Here is a 24,632-nt window from a genome sequence, read left to right as displayed (position 1 = left end):
CGTGGTGTATGTGTGCGTGGTGTATGTGTGCGTGGTTTATGTGTGCGTGGTTTATGTGTGTGGTGTGTGGTCTTATGTGTGTGGTGTTATGTATGTGTGTGGTATTCATAAGTTAAGGGTGGTCTAAAAATTGCAGACTAGCATTCTCAGCCCTATTGTGTGCATTCGCAAAGCGCTAGTTCTGTGCATATTGGGAGATATGTGTCGTGGGTTGGGAGCTTCTACATTAAAAATCATTCTATGAATATGTAAGGGTGTGTGATGACAGACGTGTGAAGCTGTATGTGGAAAAGAGGTGTGAAAGTAAAGGGTGTGTTTGTAAGGGAGAGTGAAGGAATGAGGGTGAGTTCATGTATTGCGAGAGTATGAGCTGTTACTGTTGGGATTGTGTAAGGTACGATGACACTTTTTTTACGGAGGTGAGAATGTGACAGGGGTGAGGATAGAAAGATGTGATAGTGATTGAATATATGAAGAGGATGCACAAATGACTACAACTTATAATGCTTTAAATCAGCATTGTCATAAAAAAGACATTTTTTGAGCGAATATATGAAGAGGATGCACAAGCTACTAATACTTGTAATGCTTTAAAACAGCATGGTCATTAAAAAGACAATTTTATCTAACCTCTGTATAGATGGTTAGTCTGTTTATGTGACATTTTGTCATTATTCAATGAAAGTGTGGTAGGTAAAAGCTTAATGTTGAAATACATATGCATGCTTATAAATGTAAAAAGCACAAAATAGTAGTTGCAGTGACACTTTGGCAAACACTAAATGAGTAAGGCTGCTGTAAAAGTGTTGAAAGCTGAATAAGTGTTTGTGATATAGACTCATACTGTGGAGTCTGCATAATTAACCGTTCTACATGTTTTTTCATCAACTAAAGAAGCATGATGTATATATTCTGGTAATTAGGCTGGCAATTAAAACAAGTTTGTTTTGTTTGGGATAGCAAATGATGGTAAGCAGCTTCTACTTAGCTAACCCACTTTTTTCCTACTAATTTCTGGTAGTGAATTTGGCATGTTACCGTTACATCCAGCACGAAAGCTGCGGTCTAAAGGCTGTTCACGATTATTACTGGCATTTGTATAGTTAATTAACATACTCGCAGAACTATCGCTACTGAAGTTATGCCAGCAGACAAGTTTTATAGATGATTAGTTTATGTATAACATCTCATCATTATTCAATGCAAATGTGGCAGGCAGGAGCATAGATGTGCAAGGAGCATTTATAAAAGCTTTTTCTTCAAACGCGTTTGCCTGGTCATGAATGTTAGAGGCATACAGTATAAGCTGCACTGATGCTGTGCCAAACACTTGATGAGTAATGCTGCTGTAAAAGTGTTTTGGGAATTGCAAGTCTCGAAAAAAAGCATAGAAACCAGTTTTATATCAAGACGTGCGCGTGCTTTTGCCGGAAACTAGTAGGGCGGGACTTCCATTTTCTAATAGAAGCAAGCGCCCACGGAGTGCCGGGCTAAAGGAGCAGCAATGGCGCGGCGTTTCTATGCTGAAGGGGGAGCCCTGCGGTGTCACCTGCAGTTTTAAGTTCCACTGATGAGGTTAGTATGGCTTGAAGGGAAGGCGGATGTTTGTATCTTTATGCGCTAGTATCTGAGACGTAGGAACTGTGTTATGTGCGTTCGTATGTGCGAAGGGGAGGGGCGCCTGAATGCTTGAGGCGGTGTATATGCATGCGCACGTGAAGGCTAGCGCCTTCAGTTCTGTGCTAGTGTGTGCACCATAAGATGTGTGTTCTGTGTACTCGTATGTGCGGAGGGGAGGGGCGCGTGTATGCTTGTATGTGTGAGGGCTGTGTGTATGCATGCATGTGTAAAGGCTAGCACCTCGAGGGTGTCAGAGCGCTGCATAAGTTAAACATCATTCTGAATGTGATGTTCGCAATAACTGAAAATGCAGCCTTTCAGCGCGCCCAAAAGAAGTCAGAAATGCAGGCTCTAAGATTGTTTTAATAGTAAATTGCTGCTAAAATTCAGGAAATGCAGGCTCCAAAATTGTTTTGTTTTAATAGTAAATTGCTGCTGTGATTTAATTTAAAAGTCTGATTGAAAAATCTGTTTGGTGTCTCTGGACTGTTCTGCAAGGGAGGGGGCGGAGCGGGGAGAGGTGCGACACGGCAGGCAGGGGAGGAGAGTAGGAGGAGGAGGGGGGAGGAGAGTAGGAGGAGGAGGGGGGAGGAGAGTAGGGGAGGCACGGCCTAGCGGCCGTGCAACCAAGAAGTGAGGGGGCGGAGCTGGGGGAGGAAGTGAGAGAGAGAGTGTGCAAGGCAGGCGGCTGGGGGCATGTGCACGCGCTTTTAAGCTCGATGCGCATGCGCATTGAGCTTAAAAGTCACGGGCACTGCAGGGAATCGCCACGATTCCTTGCAAGTTAGTTAAAGAGTGGTTAAGCCCCCATAGTCTCGCAAGCTCGATGCGCATGCGCATCGACAGGCGAGACTTAAAAACTAATGTTGGTTAACAAGCCTGCTGGTTTAGGCGAAACGCGTACGACATAGCCTTCTAAATAAACTCGGGCTGGATTTGTCAAGACATTGTGTCGTGTTCCTTCCATTGTAGAGGAGTGTGGTGGTTTATGTAAGCGGACCAAGCCTGGAGGTTCGCGGAACAACGCACCCGCTGTGCAGGTGTTGCGGCGGCTGTTTCCAAGCAAGTTGGAGAGGATTGTGGTGCCGCCGCCACCCCACCCACGCGGAACGCATTTGTGGAGTATTTGTCAACCAACGCCAGAGTGAGCCACGGCGGTCCGTTCGAGTCGGAAGATTCACGGAAGCACTGCCTCCAAGGTGAGAAGTTTGACTGAGCGTGAGGGGAAGCGGGGAAGCCAACGTTAAATAACATTAGCAGCTTCCATTTATGTAAGCAGCAGTTGGCGGTTCTTGACGAAAACTGAACATACGAGTTTATGATGTCGGCTGCGGAAATGAAAGAAAGGGAGGAGGCAGCACTGTCTATTTTTGACGACAGCAAACAGGTCATTAATAAAGGCACAAGATACGTTAAGTGCTGGTGCCAATGATAAAACATCAGAAGTTCTAGTAAGACTTAAGAGACTGGAAAAACTTTAACGCAGCGAGCTCTCAAAGTGGTGGAAGGCTAAGTCCCTGCAACGATACTTGGAGGTTAAGAGACTACCAAGAGGGCTGAGAGTCCTAGTAGCCCCAACTTATGAGGATCCCAATCCCAACATGTTGCGTGAATGGGCAGACAACAATCAAGAGTCCTCACGCAGAATGCATGCCATTTTGATCAAATATGCTGATATTGATAGGGTGAAAATAATGGAAGAAATTGACCAAATAACAGAAATTCTCAATAAAGAGGCAGATCAAGAGCTGATAACCAAATTCACAAAAGACATGACGGAACGCCTACGTAAACTGGAAGTCGCTATTAAAGAAAGAAAAGTGGAAACATTTATGAAGGACAAAGGCGATTGTGAAAGAGAGCAGATTTATACTTTCGCCAAGAAGTTTGAAAATGTGCGCAGACAGAAAATGAACCCCTTGATGAGAACAATAGGGGAAGCGCAATCAGGCCTCAGTAGTCTGCAAAGTTCTGAGGTTGAAACTTCCGCAGATGAAGGCTCCGGTAGCCTCACAGGAAACCAAATACCTACAGTCCTGGAGGAATTCGTTTTTTTACAAGAAGAAAAGAGGTTCAACCTCCGCCCAAGAACAATAACAAATTACGCAGGAAACGGAAGAGTAAAAGGCAGAAGAAACAGAGGCGCAAAGGGGCTAAACACCGGCTCCGGGAATGGGAAAAACAAGAAAATAACCATGGGTCAATAACAAATGAGGCCCCGACAACAGTTATCAATTTGACATCAATTCAGTTATCAGATAAAGAAGAAAAAATCCTACAATTAGGACTATCATTTTGCCCTCCAGCTGAATTTGATTATGTGTCTACAAGAATCGATACATTCAAGTACACCAGAATGTTGAAACTAAAAAAACACTTTGCAGCAAATCCTGGAAGGTATCAAGTACCACCCACACAAAAGAGAACTGCGACACAGACACATTTGGTAAATTTGGAAGTTCAAGATATGGACTTAATGGTGGAACTAGGTCAGATTGGCACAGAACATGAAGTTGATCAAATATGGGATCCACAAGAGATGGAGCAGACTGTTGATGGAGTCGCTTCAGAATAAGTTGTTGCAATTGGGGAAGTGTCTCTACAAGCTTTAGACCGTGCTCCAGATTCACCCCCGTGACTGTAAAAGACTCAGTGCACACTTTCAATGAATTGGTGATTAATGATCATGAAAATCTAGAGAAATGCACTGGGTGTAAATATAAAAAATGATCACAGCAACAAAAAGATTGTATGGATTCATTAAGAAATTGTCATCTAATAATGATTGTGTTGTTCAAAATGCAGCTAAAGGTGGGAACATAGTTTTATGGGGTAGACAGAAATATCTGGATAAAGCGTATAAACAATTGAACAACAAGAGCAATTACGCTAGAGTCCCGTCTGATGTGATGACAACCAGCAATCGTTTGTTCAATACCAAATTACAGCATTGGTATGACCAGAGGTTAATATCACATGTTGAATTTAAGTATTTAGAAATTAAAAATCCTGTAACTCCAGCTTTTTATTTAATACCCAAAATTCATAAGGATTTAAATAACCCACCAGGAAGGCCGATTATCTCAGCCATTGGGAGTGCGTTAGAGAATACTTCTAGATTAATCGATTCATTTTTAAATCCTTTAGTGAGATTATTACCCTCATTATCCAAGACACGGGTGATTTCCTGAAGGGTATCTATGATCTACCCTGGGAAGATGACATGTTCCTCATGACTATGGATGTCACCACCCTCTATACGAGCATTAGGCATGAGGACGGTCTTAACGCTATAAAGTACTATTTGGGTAGTAGACCAATCTCCCTATGGTCACATACACAAATGCTTTGCACAATGGTGGAAAGTTGTTTAAAAAATAACTTTTTTCTTTTTAACAACGAACTATTCCAGCAGTTGTGTGGTACTGCGATGGGCACCTGTTTCGCCCCCAGCTATGCTAATTTGCATATGGGCTGGTTGGAGGAGCAGGTGCTCCGGAAGCAGTACCAGTGGCACAACAATATCCTCCATTGGAGCAGTTTTATTGAGGACTTGTTCATTGTGTGGAGGGGAACTGAAACAGCAGCCATTGATTTTGTTAAATGACTCCAAATTAATGATCTTAATCTGAAATTCACCTGTACTGTGAGCAATAAAGAAGTGCATTTTTTAGATCTTACTGTGTATGTGAAAAGTGGGAAACTACACACCAAAATATATCTTAAACCCACAGCAGGGAATACGTTGCTTCATGCAACAAGTTCTCACCCCACTAATCCGATTAGAAGCATCCCCTATGGGGAATGTTTGAGAACAGTAAGAAATTGTAGTAAAAACTGCCATCACTGAGATAGAGCTACAGAACCTGCTTTCCCGCTTTGAAACAAGAGGATATGGAGAAGAATGTATCCAAAGTGCATTGCACAAAGTGAGATAAAAAATGAGAGAAGAAATGCTGTTTCAACCATCAAAAACTAAGAAACGAGGGGAAAAAAGTACACAAGGTGCTAGTGAGTGCAGAATGGTTACCACATTTATTAAACAGCAAGGTCAAGTAAGAAATATCCTAATGAAACACTGGCACCTGATCAGAAAGCATCCTGGGGAACCTGGTTTCTAAGAAATCGATGGTAATCTTCCGCAGAGCCAGATCATTCAAGCAAATGTTGGAGAGCAATATGGCGCCTAAATCCATCAATCAATCTACAAATAATTAATGGTTACAACGTAAGTATGGGTTTAAGTGTTCCAAATGTAAGGCTTGCCAACATGGAAAAACTACAACTAAGTTTTTGCCAGGTTGCTCACAAATCGAGAAAAACATCAAAGGACAGTATGACTGCAAGACAGAGTTTGCGGTGTATGTATTGTGCTGCCCATGTAAATTACAGTAGGTAGGCAGCACAATCCTCCCGGTACACAAGAGAGTGCTCCAACATTTGAGGGCCATAAAAATATTGACAAAGCATATCCGGTGGCTTGCCACTTTGCAACATTCCATGGAAGTAATGCGACTGGCCTGACATACTAGGTCATTGATGCGATTGCCCTGAACAAAAGAGGGGGCGATAGAGAGAAAAGTCTGAGAAAGCTAGAATCAAGATATATTGTAGAACTCAACACTAAGGCACCTATGGGCCTCAATATGGAGGAAGATTTGCACACACATTTATGAACTCAAAAGATATGATCTATTAGTAGTTAACTGTATCTTCCCTAAAACTTTTCCGCTTTTAATTATGTGTCTTTTTGAAATTTTTATTAAAATATTTTTTGTTTTGTTGTAAGTTTAGACTCGAGTGGTGCACTTTATGTCTTATGTATATATTTTTTCACTCTTTTTGATTCAGATCGTGTGAAGAATGGAAGAGAATCGCAAAGCCCACTAGGGCTTAATAACAGGAAATGGGTTGTTACGAAGTGATGGTTAAAAGCCCACTTGGAAGTTACTAATAATAATTGGTGCTCGTTTTGATTGCTGCCAACTTTTGTTTTATAATAACTCTAGTTGATCTGAGAAAATGTGGAAATGTATGTTTTCTTTGAACGCGCTTTCTTCGCTTCTTAAACCAATGTATATATGCAAAAAACTACAAGTCTTTTGTCGATTGCGATTATTTGTAGTTTTCACATGATCTCATCACATGCACAGCATAAAATGGTGGCATTATTGACTAAACTAATGTTGGAGAAAAAGCCTGGTGGTTCAGGCTAAACACGTACGACATAGACTTCTAAATAAACTTGGGCTGGATTTGTCAAGACATTGCGCTGTGTTCCTTCCTTTGTAGAGGAGGGTGGTGGTTTATGTTAGCGGACCGAGCCTGGAGGTTCGCGGAACAACGCACCCGCTGTTCAGGTGTTGCGGCGGCTGTTTCCAAGCAAGTGGGAGATGATCTATATATATATATATTTATTTTTTTCCCCCCAAAAAAACAAAACAAAGTTTTTAGTGACTGTATAATTAGGTTTAGATTTTACATACAAACCCATAGAAATTCAGCAGCTGTTTTTCTCAAGTAACTATAACTCATGCCTGAAGGTAACCAACTGGCACCCCCGCCATGCACAGTTTCTCATCAAGAATTTCACTGCAAATGTTGCAGTGATATTATCAATGATGTCATATAAGATGCCATTAGTGATGTAATATGTAGGGTAATAAGCAGTGCATGGCGAGGGACCAAGCCACAGTTACCTTAGGGCACAAGTTACAGTTACTTCAGATAACTATAACTGCTGAATTTCTATGGTTTTGTGTGTGTGTGTAAAATCTGAATCTAAATATAAAGCTGTGTAACTTTTTTTTTTTAGTGAGTGTAAGACTTTTTTATATTTAATTTCCAAATTATAACGTCCCTATAACCTGGGTGTGTGAGTGGTTCTCTGGGTGGGTGTGTGAATGGCTGTATGGATGTGTGTGGTGGTAGGAGTGGGGTGTGAGTAAGCGTGTGAGTGCATGTGTGGGTCTGTGAGTGAGTGGTTTTCTGGATCTCTGGGTAGGTGCGTGAGTGGCTGCATTGGTGTGCGAGTGGTGCTCTGGGCCTCTGAGTGGGTGTGTGACTGGCTGTATGGATGTGTGAGTGGTTGTGGGGGTAAGTGGGTGTATATGTGAGTGAGTCTTGGTGTATTTTTTAAAGTTGGGATCTGGGTCTGCAGATCTGTCGCAGATTCACATGAGGGTCGCAATGGATCCGCAGATCCTCACATGCCAAAAGAAACGCTTTTGGGCAATTTTGTGTCCATGAGGGGTCCCTCACAGACCACTATCAATCCCATGGAGTCAGGATACCTCTATCCTGACTACTTCTATCCTATTTATATTTTATTCCCTTCCCCACCCGGAACCGTATCCCGATTGACAAAATGGTGGCCAGAATTTTTTTCTCAGGTTGCTGCCAGCCAATCACTGCACTGATGTTGACACATGGATCTGCCGATCCATCACAGTGGAGCTGCGTCGCTAGACGTACATAAATCTTGTTTCTTTAATAACTCCAATACTACTAAACAGATTTACACCAAATTACAAAAAATACTCTTTCTGGACCAAGATCTAGCTTTCTACAAATTTGGTGTAATTGCATTTAGGGGTTCGGGCATATATAGAGCCAGTTTCCTATAGGTCCTTACTAGGACTACTTATTGGCCACCAACAGTAATTAATAAATATATGTTTTGGCAATTATAGTAAACATCTTTATTGAAAAATACTGAAATGATTGTGCCATGTGCAAAGCCACCTTGCTTAACCAAATCCAATGAATGGAACAGCCTCAGATTCCTCCAGCAAATCACTCTGGCCTTCCTAGTTGTATAAGGTACTATCAAGAGCTGCAGTTAAATGCCAAGTTACATATTTGTGCAGGGATTTACCTCTAAGTATAGATGGAAGAGATAGACCAGGAGGGATAGAGACACAAAAGAGGCAGAGAGAGGAAAGGAAGGGACAAAAAAAGACTAGGAGGAAGAAGTCTGAGAAAGAGTTGACACCCTTTACACATCCCACAGGACCGAGCAAAAGTGAATTGTGATCGACCAGGCTCACGTCTGATGGGCAGGGGCGGAAGAAACAGGAAAGGTACTCAACTCCATTTCTAAAGGGTTCAAGGTGTGTGGAGGAGAGAGGGAGAGATGATTAATTTTAATCTTTCATACATAAGGTGAACTATCTCTGATGTAATTCAGTGTCAATGTGGCCACTTCAGACAAATGTAGAAAAATAACATGCCTTTCAAAAAAGATAATGATGAACGTCATGACAGGAAGGTTTTATGGCCATAAGGATACAAATGGCAGTCTTTTACAGTGAAATATGTTACGTTGTGCAATTTGTGTATACCATATGTCTTGCAATTTCATGTCTTCGCAGCCGGGGGAGAGAAGTGCACCTTGTTAAAAGAGGATGGCCTACTTCACCAGTCGCAGTCCTGCAACAGGATGAACCAGCTCACTTACCAATGCATTAGACAACTGTAGTTCTTTAGCCTACATTTTGAAAGTGAATACCAAAAGAGCGTCTGAACCCCAGTCATAGAAAAGCCTATCATTGTTTACTCTGTGAAGAATATAACTTAATTCAAAGCCATAATTAACAGTGGGTGTGTAGGGCATTACCAGATTCCATCCGGAGAGCCTTGGGCACGGAGGAACGGTGCTGGTCTAGGAGGCCCACAATCTTCTTGTGTCCATACTTGATAGCCAAAGTTCGAGCAGTATCTCCAGATTTGTCTGTCTCATTCACCTTCACGCCCTGGCAAAGCAAAACAACAGATATGAAGGTTATTAGTCTGCAACCATATGTCTTGTGTAACATATAAGTGTAAGGTACCGCCTGCCCCACATTATAAGGATATTGTAAGTTACTGAAGAGTTCAATACAGTGGAAGGAGGCCGAAGGCAGAGTTCTTTTATAAGGCTATTGCGCTCCGAGGTGACTTACAACATCCTTATTATGTATGCCAGGGGGTATTTAATCCCATATAATACATGATCACACCATCAACCTTCCAACAAGCCACTTAAAATATTGGTGTGTAGCTCTTTCATATGAAAGAGCGAACAGGTATGCAAAAGTGAAGAGTACAAATAAATCCTCTATTGCAATATTAAACACATCAAAAACCTGTTTGATATTTGTTGCAAACAGATATTAGAAACAGTTAAATAAGTGTAGAAACATCCATAAAGATTTTAGCTTTTCTCCTCCATCTAAGGAGTGCAAAAAAAAAAAACATTCTTTCTGCTTGTCATTGTAAATAGAAGATGAGCCCCTGGTGAGATTAAAAACAACATTCAGGACGATTACAGGTTAAATGAGAGAAAGAATCTTAATTGCTTTGATATTACAGGTACGGATGAGCCGAGCATCATGTAAAAATGTTGTCATTTCAACAACAATCACCTCTCTAGTGTCTGAGCGAAAAGTGCGTAGTGCAAGGACATAATGATGAAATCCCAGAGGTTTGCACACAGGCTTCACCCACTGTTCACGTCGCCTAACATATGTGGGACAGAAAAAGGCCAAGTGATGAAGATTTACCTCCACCAAATTGGAAGAGGGGCACGGGCTGGAGGTACAGTACTTGACACCCCATCTCATGCAAAAACTATTCACCGGCAGGACTCCATACCTCCATTTTAGTAAGAACTGCAATGGGGTAGGTCTTGGGGAAAAATATCAAAAAGCATTTCATTATCAGGAGTAAGCTTAATATCTAGAAAGAGGTTAGTTATGCTCCCTGCTTTGACATACTTAAGTTAAGCCACAAATGCGCCTTTAGACAATCTGTAATCAAGGAGCAAGAGACTTGCTTTTCAATGACTGGGGTATCCCACAATAGAGGCAAGCCAATGTAATACAACATAGATTTAATATGGACAAACCAGGAAACCTTCACCCAGCCCTGATATTTTAAAAGTGCCTTAATCGAACCTCTGTAGGATTCTAGCTCATATGTTGACCAGAGCCTATGCCAATACATGATGGGACAGGACATAATATGTAGGTTAATCGGAAGGATACCAAAGTCCAAAAGATTGGGGAGGCTGGGGGCACTCTGTGGGAGATTAAAAATAATCCTCACAAACCCATTATTAATTGTTTCGAGGTCCTCAGCCCTGACATGTCCCCACAGTTCTACACAGTACAGAACTGTAATCTTCGCGTTGAGATGCTATACTTCCACCACTGGTTCAAGGGGACATGCATGCGCCTTTTTGCGCAGTTTAGATACAGCAACAGCTTCTTGTTGGACCTTCGGTGAGCACTTAATATGCGTGGACCAGCTCATTTTATTGGTTAAGCAGACCACCAAGTACCCAACACCTCCTACACTTTTACAAGAGGAACACACTGCACGATTATATTTGCCCTGCCAGATTTATAAGGATTAAATGCCATCAATTTTGTTTTATTAAATATTAAGCTCAAATCAGTTAAAAAAAAATAAAGGCGCGATAGCTTGGAATGTTTAGAAACATGCAGAAAGATTCTAACTTTTTGCCTTTATCTAAGGAGTGCAAACAATAAAACATTTCTTTTCTAATCACTGTAAACTATTAAAATAGAGCAGAAAGAAAAGCAACATTCTATTATCGTTGCTTTAAAGGGCTGCTTCAATTATACTCCATAACCGGATCTGCCTTTCACCTCAGCAGGCACTGTGAGATCAGAACTCAACTATAATAATTCATTCTTTCTTATCGGCGACTGAGTGCATCACAAGTCATCGATTATAAAGAAATTAGAGACATGCATTTATATGGGGACTACGGAATCCCATGTATTATATAGTATTACTTGAAGGATTCATAAGATTTTTTTACTGTTCACTTCCCTGTATATCCTGAGGGAAAATCATACATAGCACTTACAATGGCTTACATTATATACATAACAATTAGTGAACACGACTTGATGGCTACAGAGCATCATCTCGGTTAGGACACTTACATGATTCAGCAGGTGCTGGACAATTATTTCATGGCCAGAGGCTGCTGCTTCCATCAAAGGGGTAAATCCATGAAGAGGTTCCCTGTAAAATAATGATATTCGAACATGAGAACTTACAGGTGAAGAGTCAGCGGCACTAAAAGGAAAGGAAGATGTGTAAGCCAGGAACCTTGGAGAGCACTGGGGAGGAGTGTAGAAAGTGTCTGTAGTCAGCACTGTTCTAAACTGAGAGGTACACCTGGCGGACTACAATGAAGAGTTTCCCAAACCCCTGTGTCAGTATCTCAGTGATGAAGAAAGAAGACAATCATGGTGACACCTTATGTGGCCATTTATTACAGTGATGTTAAAAATACATGCAAAATTGTGCCACTTCAAACACAGTCTTTATTAACTGCAGGACGGTACCTTATTTTCTCAGGGGAGATTCTGGGCCCCATGCCTTCAGGTTACTTCACATTTCACAGCAGCTCCAGCTGCCCTCCAGTTAGGGCTGATTCAAGGGTTGGGCAATCACATTATGGGGGTGGAAGGGAGAGGGCGGAGTAGGTGGTCAGTAAGTTAGAACTTCAGTGTGAGGCAATGGTTCAGCAGGGACTTAGTATTTTTAATAAGGTAAAATCACTTTAGAATACATACTAAAGGTAATTAACTTGTTCATCTGACACAGACTTCTAGCTACAGATTCCTTACCCTAGAATAGATACCCCAAGCAATACCTCCCCGAGTTGAACTGCTGACCAAATTCACATGAGGATGTCCTGCAGGACTGCACGGGCAAAGTGGCCATCCGATAGACCACATTGTACAGACAGTGGGGTTTGGTAAACATATGCAGGGAAGCCCATGTTGCTGCTTGGTAGATGTACATGATGTAAACTTTTGTGAGCTAACGAGAGCGAGAACGCAAACCCTAGAGTTGCTTTTAGCCAATGCGTAGCAGATTTTGGTACAAAGTATGATGTTCGTGAGGTGACCTTTTTCTGTACGCCTCCCCATCACTCGACATACCCCACAAAGAGTTGGTTGTCCACTCTTGTGCGTGATCAAAGTAGCACGACAACACTCGTTTCTGTACAGACGGTTAAGTTACTCCTCTTCTTTGGAGGAATGAGGCAAAGCATATTAAGTAGGCAGAGGGAGGGATCGGCCTACGTGAAATGGAGTTACCCCTTTTGGAAGAAAGGAGCTCTTGCACAAAGCACCAGTTTGTATGGGTAGATGTTAAGATAAGGAGACTTGGATGACAAGGCCTGAAGCTCACTGACCCTCCGGGGGGGGGGGGGGGGATGTTATTGCAACCAGGACGGCTGTCTTAATGGTAAGGATCCTGAGTGGACAATTGTGCAAAGGCTCAAAGGGAGAATGCATAAGAAAAGTGAGGACGAGGTCCCACTGGGGAATAATAAAGGGAGAAAGCGGAAACAAATGCAAACCTTTCAGAAACCTATCTACAATAGGGGATTTGAAGAGGGATGGCTGTTCAGGCAACCGCAAAAAAAACTGAAATGGCGGAGAGATAGCTCTTCAGAGTGCCCAGAGCAGATCTCTGCTGGGCAAGGGAAGGGGGAACAGAAGAACTTAAGAAAGGGGAAAAGAAAGGCGATCAATTTGTCTTTCTATACACCATGCCACAATTTATGCCCAACAGCAGGCATAAACTGTCTTGGTGGAGGGACACCTGGCTGCCAAGATAAGATCACAGACTTCAGGAATAAGGTCGAAAGCTGTCAACTGTCGCCGCTCAAACTCCACCCAAGATGGTGGAGTATTGACAGTCTCAGGAGGAGAGCCTTCCCATGCTGCTGTGACAGAAGATCCTCCCGAGAGGCGGCAGCCTAATCGGAGGACGGCTGGCCATGCTCAACAGCTCAGGATACCAGACTGTCCATACCAAATCCGGAGCCACAAGGATGACTTGGGCCTGGCGTTCCTGATCTTGAAAACTCTGGGAAGGAGTGGTATGGACGGAAAGGCATACAGGAGCTCTGAACTCCATTCGAGACAAAAGGCATCTCTGAGCAAGAGGTGCCTTGGAAGCTCCAGTGTGCAGAACTGCTGACATTACTCGTTCTTGTCGATGGCGAACAGCTCTAACCAAGGCTCTCCCTACTGCTAAAAGAGACCTTGCACCTCCTCCGGATGGCAATGCCATTTGTGATCTGTGAGGCATATTTGTAGTTTGTACGCACTGGTGTTCAGAGAACCCGCCAGATGTTGACTCACCAGGGAAATTCATTGCTGATCCAGCCATGTCCAGAGAGCTCCAACAAGAGTCCTCTGACCTCCACCTTTGCGAGATGGCCAACCCATTCAAGGAGTGACGTATCTCTCACTACTGTCAGATCTGGTTGGAAAAGGAAGATAGGTCTTGCGCTGACCTAATTGTGTTAACCACCACTGCAGATTTTTTGCAGTTCACTCTTGAGATCCGAATCATGTCGGAGGGATTGCCCCAAAGCTGCGCCCACTGGAACTTCAGGTCCCATTGCATAAGCCAAAGTGCATATGTCATAAGCAGGATGCAGGAGGCCATAAGGCCAGCAACCTCAGAGTCAGTCTCACTGAAAACCAGGTTAGAGGCATCTATTGGTATCATAGCCTGAATATCCTGGATTCGTCATTTGGGAGGGTAAGCCCAAATCTGCACTGTGTCCAGAACAGCTCTGATGAAAGGGAGTTGATTGTCACAGGAGTCACAGCAGACTAGGAACATTTGGAGGCTGCTGCTGCAGGGGGTTGGTGGAATGACCAGACCGCTGGCCACCTGATCCAAATCCCGCGGCCACACAGAGGCTAGAAAGCTGGCACACCGCAGTGTGTGGATGGGTAAGGAATTGACTATACGTCCCTTCTGTGGCAACGCAAGGAGCGAAAGGCAGATTGGGGGTAAGGAGGGCCATGAAAACGCCCAAGAAAATGGCCTTAGCCCTGCTGTCTTTTGAATCTGGGAGGTGTACTCCGAAAAGACATGAGCCATCAAAGGGCATATCCATGAGTAATATCTGGACATCTCCAGAAAAGAGAGTAGTCCTTAACCATGCATTGCATGGCGTCGCGGAGCCACTCTCAGCAAAACCACCCTGCCTAGTGAGTTGGTGGTGTTTAGTCCACATCTATAGGTGAATTTAGCTGCATCCCTCCAGTTAGCGACAGCCTAGGAGATCAGGGCCCGGCCTTCTCCAGGACCATTAGCCGCACCTTGTGAACTGTAACCCTCAGAGCGCAGTAATAGCAGCCCAAGAGGCATGCAGTGTTCACTGACCACAATACCAGGCTGGTGGAAGATAACATTTTCATGCCTAAGTTGTCCAGACGCTTGGATTCCCGATCCGGCCGGCAGTTTGGAATGCACCAGGATTTACATGTGAAGTGGAGGCTTGAATCACCCAGCACTCAGTGGTAGGGTGTACCGTGAGGAATTTGGGGTGACCTGGAATTGAGCAGTGGCGGTAGGCAATTGTCCTGTACACAGAAGCCTCACCAATGGCCCCATTTGAGATGCCATCAATGATGTCATAGAACACGTTATGAGTGCATCATCAATGATGTCATAAAAACACGTTACAAGTGTATCGTGTGGCGCAAGTAATAATAAGCTTTGCTAACTATAACTGGTGAATTTTGGTGTTTTCTTTTCAGTTTAAAATGTTCATGTTCTCACTGACATTCTCACCGAACTATAATGTTTTTTTTTTAAACAAAAACAGATATTTTGATCACACCTAACTATAACATTACTTTAACCTATATTATTTTCAGTGAATTTCTAGTTTTTTTTCATATAAAGTAATATTGCATTACCATACATAAAGCCAATCCCCCTGCCATGCACGGCCTTCTGTTGTGCACGGCAGAGGGTTGGCCAGAGGACCTTATGGTTTTTTTTTAAATTAGAAAACAGTCCGTACAAGAGAACAAAAGATCTTAATGGACTGGTAAAACCAAAAAGCGAAGAACTGGAGGTAAGCAGGAAGGATCTGACTGAAAACCATCATAGCAGTCAAAATCAAAATAAAGGGAAGCATTGAGGAAATAACATCAGAGATAAACCCCATCATCTTGCCCAGCCAGCGTCTCACCCATCTAAATCCTAATTGGAGCTTAGATCGTGCTCAGCCTCCATCTACGAGCATCATTGTATAACAAAGACTTTTCCAAAAAACAGGCATTCAAAAACTCCTGCCACAAACTCCAGGGAGAAGAGGCCACACTTGAGAGCGAAGAGCATGTCATCACCAATCTAGCCAAGGAGATGGAAAAAATATAAACCCACCACATTTTGAGGAATAACCGGTGAATGCCCCAACATTATCAGTTTCGGGTGCCTAACTACAGATAAGTTTGAAATACTGTTAATTTTCCCAAAAACAAAAGCCCAATATTCAGGTAGAACAGGGCAAGTAGCGAAAATATGAACTACATTGGCCCCCTCGGCCCAACAGCAAAAACAGGAGTCATCTGATCTGAGCTTCATAACACAGAGGGGGTGGGGAGTATACACAAATTAAGGTCCATCATATCCGATGTCAACGATTTTTTTAAATTTAGAAGATTCCATGCTATTAGGTTGCTACTCCAATTATCCGCCCTCGGCTAAAAAAGGATCAACCCATTGGTCCTGTTCAGCAGAAGAGATTAGCTTATAAACTAGATTGATATTCCCCTTCACAGGAGCTTTCCTTAATTAGATCTAGAGGACTATTTTGGAAGCAACTAATATCATCTTAATTAAGACTAGAGATAAAATGTTGACTTTGGAGATACCTATAGAAACCAATCCGGGAAAGGAAAAACTGCTGCTGAGAGAAAGACACCCCCTCTCAAACAACTGTCACAGCATAAAAAAATGTTGCCGCCTCCCACCTCTCCCAAGAGCTATGATGGACATAAAGAGGTAAATTAGGGTTAAAACCTAAATATGTATATCAATTGATAGAGGTAGTGTCTGGAAATACTTTTTTTCAAGAGAACTCCAGTTGAGATGGAAAAGCTTTAGAGTCTTGTACCAAGATCTATTAAAGTAGAATGACGTACTCTAGGTATAACGCCGGAACCAAGTCCATGACCACCTAGAGGAAAGGCCATGAGACACTACTGGACTCACACCGAGACTCGGGGACCTGACCAAGCACATTAAAGGTACTATACAGATCCTGAAGGATCGGAGCTAAAATGTATAAAAAAAAACCATAGAATTCTAGAGGAATTTGATCAGGTCTGGAGGCCCTTCCCTTAGCTAGGGAACAACTAGCAGCTTCTACCTCAGAACGAGTTATGTGTGACGCTAAGTTCGATTACTAGGCGTGAATCAACTTATAATAAAAGTTTAGCATAACACGTTGGTACAGACCCCAGTAGAGGCAAAACAATCCTCTTGGTAGAGGTCCTGAAAAAACTGGTAGAAGACAGCTCTAGTGCCTGCCGGGTCTGCAATGAGCTCCCCTTTTTCATTCCGGATATGCTGGATGGTATTCAAACTGGAACTGTCCTGGACTCTAAAGCAGAGCATCCGACCCATCTCTTCACTTTTCTTGAAGCTGTACAATTGCCTAACTCGGTTGCTTCACGCAACTAGCCATGTGACCCCCCCCACCCACCCCCGTACGCCTTATTAGGCCTTGGAAACCCCATCCCCCACGGTCACTACCTACAATCAAGGTGAGGGGGCCAGGTGGCACAAACCTTGTTAGGCTTAGAGGACCCCATCCCCAGACACTTGAATAGTTGTATTTCGTTAGTTCTTCCCAGCCCGTGTTTGCTAGAGTACTGAGTTCAGAAGAATACAGAGGATATAAACTTTTTTTTAAAATGCAGATTGTCTCATCAGGGTTTGGCTGGTCAAGCCAAATTACAGACGGACATTATTTTTCAGAATATTGAAAAAGATTTGAACACTTTACTTTGCAGGCTGTCTGGGAGTTTGGAATCTTTACCTGGAAAGATCACCGACCCATAGGCCAAAGAGGGGGATCAGCTTTACTTTCATGGTTTCAACTAAGGACTCATGACTAGGACATAAAAGCTTATTTTGCAATGTTCTAAAAGCAACTGTAAGAGATGTAGCCTTAGCTCCTAATATTTTGTTTTAATTATATTCATTAGTAGGCTACTAGCTATAATTTAGTTATTAAATGATTCTATTGGACTTTGTAGGCCTATTGGAGTATGACTAAGCAATAGCACAGGATTGTGCAACACTCGACATCGCACTAGCCAAAAGGAACATCGCACAACACTGGGGAGCCCTAACACTACCCTCCCACCGGCAGTGGTGCTGTGACCTTGATAGCGCCATGGTGGCGGAAAAGGCAGTCTTTATTAATAGGGGATGCCCCCCAAAATGGACATGCGTGTGGGGGAAATGGAAAGCTTTTCGAGGGAATATATGTGCCCCTCCACCCGAAGACTCATATCCGGACTCGAGTGACTAAAAACCCAAAAACAGGCACACCAGGAAAATTTCCCAAGAGAGGCAAGGGATTTCGACGGCTGTTTGGCGGTGGGATGGACACAACTATATTAATGTTTTGACGTATTGTGTACGGAGTTATTGCGTGTTACACTATGTCAATTGATCTCTGTAAAGGTCAATGTTTGTGTACTGCTCTAATTGATGTGTATAATAATGACAATAAAATATTTTTTTTTTTTTAAAAGGAATGCCGTTGGGGCCAGGTGTTTGGTTTTCTTTCATCCCACCTATTTTTATTTTTAACATTTCCTCATTTATAGATTCAATTATTAATACATTTTCATCTCAAGGGTTTTCTTTCTCCATGTTCTGACAACTTATGTCGGTGGAGTTGACTGAAATAGTCTGTTGCACATTATTTCCCATGTCAGTTTCTGGCAGAGCCCCTTACACCTTGGAAATGAAGCTAGCCCATCCTGTTTCAGAGATAATTGCGCCGTTTGCCCTCATGCTGCCATGTTCCTAGTAATTAATTATTCCCTGGAAGGCTTTTGAGTTAGTTGGAAGGAAAGTCAACTTGTAAACAAACGCTCAACAGATTTTCGCATACGCTAATCCACACATGCATATTTGCTCGTGTTAAAATGGAATTTCTTGGTATATGTTTTCCAGGCCTATTTCCGTAAATTTGTGTCAATTCGTGAAAGACGTAAATCTGCACTAATGCAAGGGCATATACCATATTTATTTATTTATTTATTTGGTTGCTTGTATAGCGCAGGACTCGACCCCCGTAGGGGTATCTCCGCGCTTGGTTCAACTAACGTACAAAAGACTGAGCTATAGGAAGGCATATGTGACTATTGTGTAAGGAACAGGTGTGTCTTACGTGTTCTCCTAAATTTAAGATAGTCAGTGGTTTGTCCCATAAATGCATTTTAATGACTCCCCGCCCCCCTCCCCTTTATTTTAAGGAGTGGCCCTGGGGGATGTGGTCCCAAGGGACAAACAAGGATCGGGTAGGATGGCAGTGTGCCCCCACCCCTTAAATTAAAAAAACAATTCAAACATCCCTGGGGGATGGGGTCTCAAGGGCCAAATAAGGATCGGGGAGGGGGGGGGTGGGGGGGGGGGGGTCAATGTGTCTTCTCTCTCCTTTAATAAAAAGAAAAAAAAGGCTCTGGGGAAGGGGTACCCAGGCTTAATAAGGCTCAAGGAGGGGGCATCTTGCTCCCCATCCCCTTTAAAAACATAAGGCCCAGGGGGATGGGGTCCCCAGGGCCTAATGAGGCTGGGGGTAGGGGGTCAATTGGTGCTCTCTCCTTTAAAAAACATAAGGCCCGGTGGCAACGCCCTCCCGCTATGAGCAGTGGGGGTTGGTTTCACGTATGGTAATAAAATATTACTTTACGTTAAAAACCCTAGAAATTCACTGAAAAAAACCCCAAAGATTAAAGTAACCTTATTGTTAGGTGAATATGTCAGTGACAACATTAATGCTTTGAACAAAAACAACAAAAATCACAAATTCACCATTTATAGTTAGCAGAGCTAGCAATAACTTGCCCCCAGCCATGCACTGCTTATGACCACACATATTACATCACTTATAATTGGTTCTATGACATAATGTATGACATCTCGAATGACAATATATAACGGGGTTCAATTTACTATAACTGATAATGTTCTGTATTTTTTTGGGTTCAAAACTTTAATGTTGTAACTGACATATCCACCTACCTATAACATTACTTTAACCTTTGTGTTTTTTCAGTGAATATATATGTGTGTGTGTATATATTCTCTATAGATAGATAGATAGATAGATAGATAGATAGATAGATAGATAGATAGATAGATAGATAGAAAAAGAGAAGGAGAATTCCTTTGTCAAAAGGACCCGAGAACCCCCTATCTATACACGCTACCCAAGATCCACAAAAGTATAGAGAATCCCCCAGGTCGGCCTATAGTCTCCGGCATTGGATCTATCCTGGAACCTGTATCGAGGTTTGCAGACGCCTTTCTTAGACCTATGGTCCAAAAAACATCCACATACCTCAGGGACACTAAAGACGTTCTGAATCTATTGGAGGAAGTCAGTTTCGATCCCAAAACCCTGCTATTGATTAGCTGTGATGTAGAGAGCCTCTACACCAGTTTGCCGCACCAAGCAACTTTAGAAATCATTGAAGATGTCCTTTTTCAAGAGTTGTGGGAATACCAGACACCACGAAATGTGGTGATGAACTGTTGCTCTCTTGCACTAAAAGAGAATTTTTTTGAATACAATGGCACCCTGTATCTACAAAAGCATGGGACCAGCATGGGAAGTACATTTGCCCCTAGTATAGCTGGTCTGTACGTACACCATCTTGAGGTGACCAAAATACTGAATCCTAATAACCCATTCAGATCCAACATCAAATTATGGAAACGCTACATCGATGATATCCTGATCATCTGGGATGGAGATGAAAGGGACTCCGATAGATTTCTAACATGGCTCAATCTACAAGACGACTTCTTGAGATTCACCAGCACAAAGTCCCGAGAGAATTTAGTTTTCCTGGACCTAAACATATTCCCCAAAAATGGGAGATTAATGACTACAACCCATTTTAAAAACACCTCCAAAAACTGTCTCCTTATGTACAACAGTTTTCATCCGAGACACCTCCGGGATAACCTCCCGTATGGACAATTCCTGCGTTTACGCAGGAACTGCACCGAGATTGAAAACTTTAAAACACAATCTGAGGATCTCAAAAAGAAACTTAAATCACGAATGTACCCTGATCGGATCATAAACCAGGCTTACACACGGGCTAGAAACAATTGCCGCGAAAGCCTTCTAGAAGCAAAAACACCGAAGGAGGAAGAAAATCGACCAATTTGCGTAACCACATATAACACCAGTTCTAATCTAGTGACCAAAATTATCAACAAAAACTGGAAGATTTTGAACAGTGGTGGGATGCAAATACCCAAACCGATGTTCGCGCACAAAAGAGCAAAAAGCCTGAGAGATGTCTTGGTCCATACCAGACCAAAACAGAATAACACCAGTGTACAAAGAGATCCGAATTTTGTTCAGGGACACTACCCATGTAGAGGGTGTAGGGTATGCGCCCTAACGAAAAAAAGCAAGAAAATAACGTTTAACAATGGCACAGTCTGGGAACAGAGGAGCTTTAGTAACTGCAATAGTGCCAACGTTATATATCTGATCACTTGCCCCTGTAAACTCGAGTATGTGGGAATGACCAGCAGGGCAGTAAAAACCAGGATAGGAGAACACAAGAGCACTATAAAGTGCAAGAAATCCAGTACAAAACTCACGAACCACTTCTTGGAAAGAAATCACAAACCAGAGGAAATCACGTGGACTGTGATAGAACTGGTTAGCAACGAACGATTCCTATTGGAAAAAGAACAGAGATGGGTGTTTCGCATCCAGTCACACAAAACCGGGCTCAATGACGATATACCCTGGAGTCAGCTATGATGAGCCCTCCCAGTAAACCAGACTTACATCCTCTGAATCCCCTCTGAACCCGGTAGCTCCCGAGGAATATTATTATCCATGCACTTTGTCCAATAAATATGATCATGAATTATCTCCATCACAAGAAACTCACTCAGTGCAAATATCCAACACTGAAGAAAGACTTCCGCCTTACTCTAATATTGTGCCACTAACGTCAGCCATATTGAGAGGTTCGCGCTCTAGCATCAAGGCGTGATACCACACCCACCAGAATGACAATGCGGAAATGTAGGTCTGTTATAAACAACAGCGGACAGACGGATCAGTTATCCTCGGAGGAGCACAGGGGTAGGAATAATGATTTCTAGACCTGCCGGACATGTGAGTAATAGACTCTGACCACGAGTCTCTAATAAACGGGTAGACAGGGGCGATGCAAACGTTTCTAAGAAACTCGCAAATGACTTACTTATAACACGAGATGCGGTTTTGTTTTCACAGTAAACCACGCAGGAACCCCTCGCCTGCAAACTCATGGGGCTCTGAACAAAAACTGCCAAAGTATGTATCGATCCCTTTAACATGGTTGTGAGTTGAATGCAAAGTTTTAAATTTTTTTTAACGTGTAAATAGTACATAGGAGGGTCCCCTTTTCCCCTTCCAATCGCTAGACTGTCGGTAATGCATGGAGTTATGAGTGTTGGTGTGTATGATGAGATGATAGTGTACCCACATATACGAGGTCGCTATGTTTCTCTCTATCGAGATGAATGAATCGACGGATAGCCGAACCCGATAGAGACAAAAAGATTCCGCCTGTTTGATTCTAACCAGGCACACGATCGCTCCCTGAATTAAACAAGCGAATCCCCCACTATTGTGGGACAAGAGTATCTGTTTGGATTTTTCATGCAGATTGTGATGCTTATTGATGCATACATGTTGGTTTCTCTCTTTCTCTTTTCCTTTACAGAGACCACAACGGGTCCATTTTTTCATTTGAAATACTTTTGCTTCCCCCGGGCCCACTCATGCCCCGAAGCTCAAACAGCCAGCTGATTTTTGCTGTATTGTTTGTAGGACAGTAGGCATACTTTCTTAGAAATGAGTACCTATATGTAGGGATCAGTATTTCGGTCCTGATGAGTAAGCAGTAGGGGTCTGCTTACGAAACATGTCGACTAGGTAGCCAGCTATTGCTCTACCTCACAACCCCTTCTTAACGTTCCCAGCTAGAGAAACCAATAAAGTGTATTTTTTTCTACTATGCCAGGGAATTTTTAACTTTTTTCATTTTTTTCACACTCACTAGTGTTAGGTCCCTACACTTTCACTGATACACATCCACCCACACATAGCCTCTGTCACAACTTAAGTGCTCCCGCGTAGTCGTCTGGTCGTAGCACGCCCCGTTCCGTTATAGGGGCGGGAAGACCCCTATGATGAAGCATGACACTAACGGTTTTTTAGTATGTGAGGGGTATTTTAACAAGCACATTGTGCTCTCGTCTTTTCACCTTTAAGAGAGAGCCTAGTATCACTCCTATTAGAAAAATTAAAATAAAAAATCACTTCACTTTTTTCGAAAGATATACATTCCCCAATTATTTTTAGGGAAGGATGAAAAGTAGTAATTTTGAATTGAAGAAAGTGCCAACCTGAGGGTGCAGCTCAGGGCACAACACAATCCTGTCTTTGCCACAGCCAGTAATTAGCTCTTTCTTTGCTTTAGAACGCTAGGCAGAGTTTTGAAGCTCCAGTGGTGCATTGTGGGAATCACATTCTTTTGTCGTTATTTAGGTAACTTGAATTTAATTAATTGCTTTAGGTCTCCCATCCTACATGGTAGAATTAGATCTACAAATTAACAACGTGGTTCCTTCAACAAACCTATTATCCAGCATTATGTTGTTTCAGCTTAGCTTTTAAATTTTGGTATATTTTTATGAGGGCTCTCAAGGTTGGGGGTTGGCAACCGGGGCGAGCACCCACTGTGAAGCTGCATGCTGATGGATACGGTCACCATTCCTTCAATTCATAAATACTGGCAGGGCTGATGCCCATCTTGGCTGCTAGCGAGAAATTTGAAAGGAGAGTATTTAGGGCAGGATCGCTGGCTCCTGCATTCAACATATGCTTATGTGCATACTGCTCTCCAAATCCAGCCTGTGTCCAATTACCGATCAGCCCGAGACTGAAAAAACTTCCAGATGTACTACTTTAACAAGAAGGGTTCTTGCAACGGAAGAAGAGGATATCGGCACTGCAAGGGATCCCTGGACCCAATGACTGAAAAACTAATGAGTTTACCAGAAACATTTGAATGATCCATGCCTTACAGAATTCTGTGCTGTCTTTGCTCTTAATTTCTTGACTCCAGCTTGATACACTCCCTGACATGGCAGGATTTTACCATCATCCTATTGCTGCCAGTCTGTCCCTCATTCTCTTTCTAAACCCACAGAACACACTACCACTTCAGCAAATCTGCCATCTTTAATGCGCTGGGATTGCTGCATCATCACTCTTCATCGCCATGTTGCCTTTTCCCTATTTCTGCCGTGGAAGCGACCTTATTGTTAGGAAACTTGCTCAGCACCCTAGGATACCTTCATTTGGGCTCCACTGTGACACAGTATATAGTTCTTTGTTTCCTCGCTCTAACTTCTGTTTTGCTAGATAAAGGAAAAATAAGTGATTACATTTAATATACCTTTCTTCTTCTATAGAACAGAACTAGAGAGCTCTGATACAGTATATTGGCAGGTCTGTCCTTATTTTCCTTTTTTGGAGGTACCTCACCAAGTCTACTAAGAGGTTCTGAGCTCTGAGGTAAGAGGCAACCTCCTCTAACATCAGGGTGGATATCCCTCCATAGACTGTCCACATGCACCTCTTGTCATCCCACACCATTATTCCCCTTCTCGCCTCAGGTTGTTTATCCCTCTCTGAAACAGTCATCCCTAGCCACTATGGTGAGCAGACCTCGTTATTACTTAAAAACATAAGAATTTTGTGTAAGCTCATGTAATAAAAGAATAGAGTGTTTCTTAATATAGACTATTAAGATACTTTAGTAAACGTTTTATGTTGCTAAAAACTTCAAAGGTATTAATTATGAGACTTGTATTTGCTTTCGGAAAATTCA

At 42.6% G+C, this 24,632-nt stretch overlaps 1 protein-coding gene across 2 annotated transcripts in view; it reads right to left on the bottom strand.

The window, feature by feature from the left end:
• The window catches only part of ANKS3 (ankyrin repeat and sterile alpha motif domain containing 3), a 230,495-nt gene that overhangs the window by 115,042 nt on the left and 90,821 nt on the right, over positions 1-24,632 (bottom strand). For both annotated transcript variants that reach the window (XM_086941195.1, XM_086941196.1), the window contains exons 5-6: positions 11,577-11,658; positions 9,239-9,374 (exon numbers count right to left, since the gene is read on the bottom strand). In XM_086941195.1, coding sequence (XP_086797321.1) covers positions 9,239-9,374; positions 11,577-11,658 — 218 coding nt within the window. The remainder of the gene's footprint in view (positions 1-9,238; positions 9,375-11,576; positions 11,659-24,632) is intronic.

This window comes from Lissotriton vulgaris, chromosome 10 (genome assembly GCF_964263255.1).
Source record: "Lissotriton vulgaris chromosome 10, aLisVul1.2, whole genome shotgun sequence".
NCBI classification, from domain to species: Eukaryota; Metazoa; Chordata; class Amphibia; order Caudata; family Salamandridae; genus Lissotriton; species Lissotriton vulgaris.
This window is presented reverse-complemented; position numbering and strand designations above follow the sequence as displayed.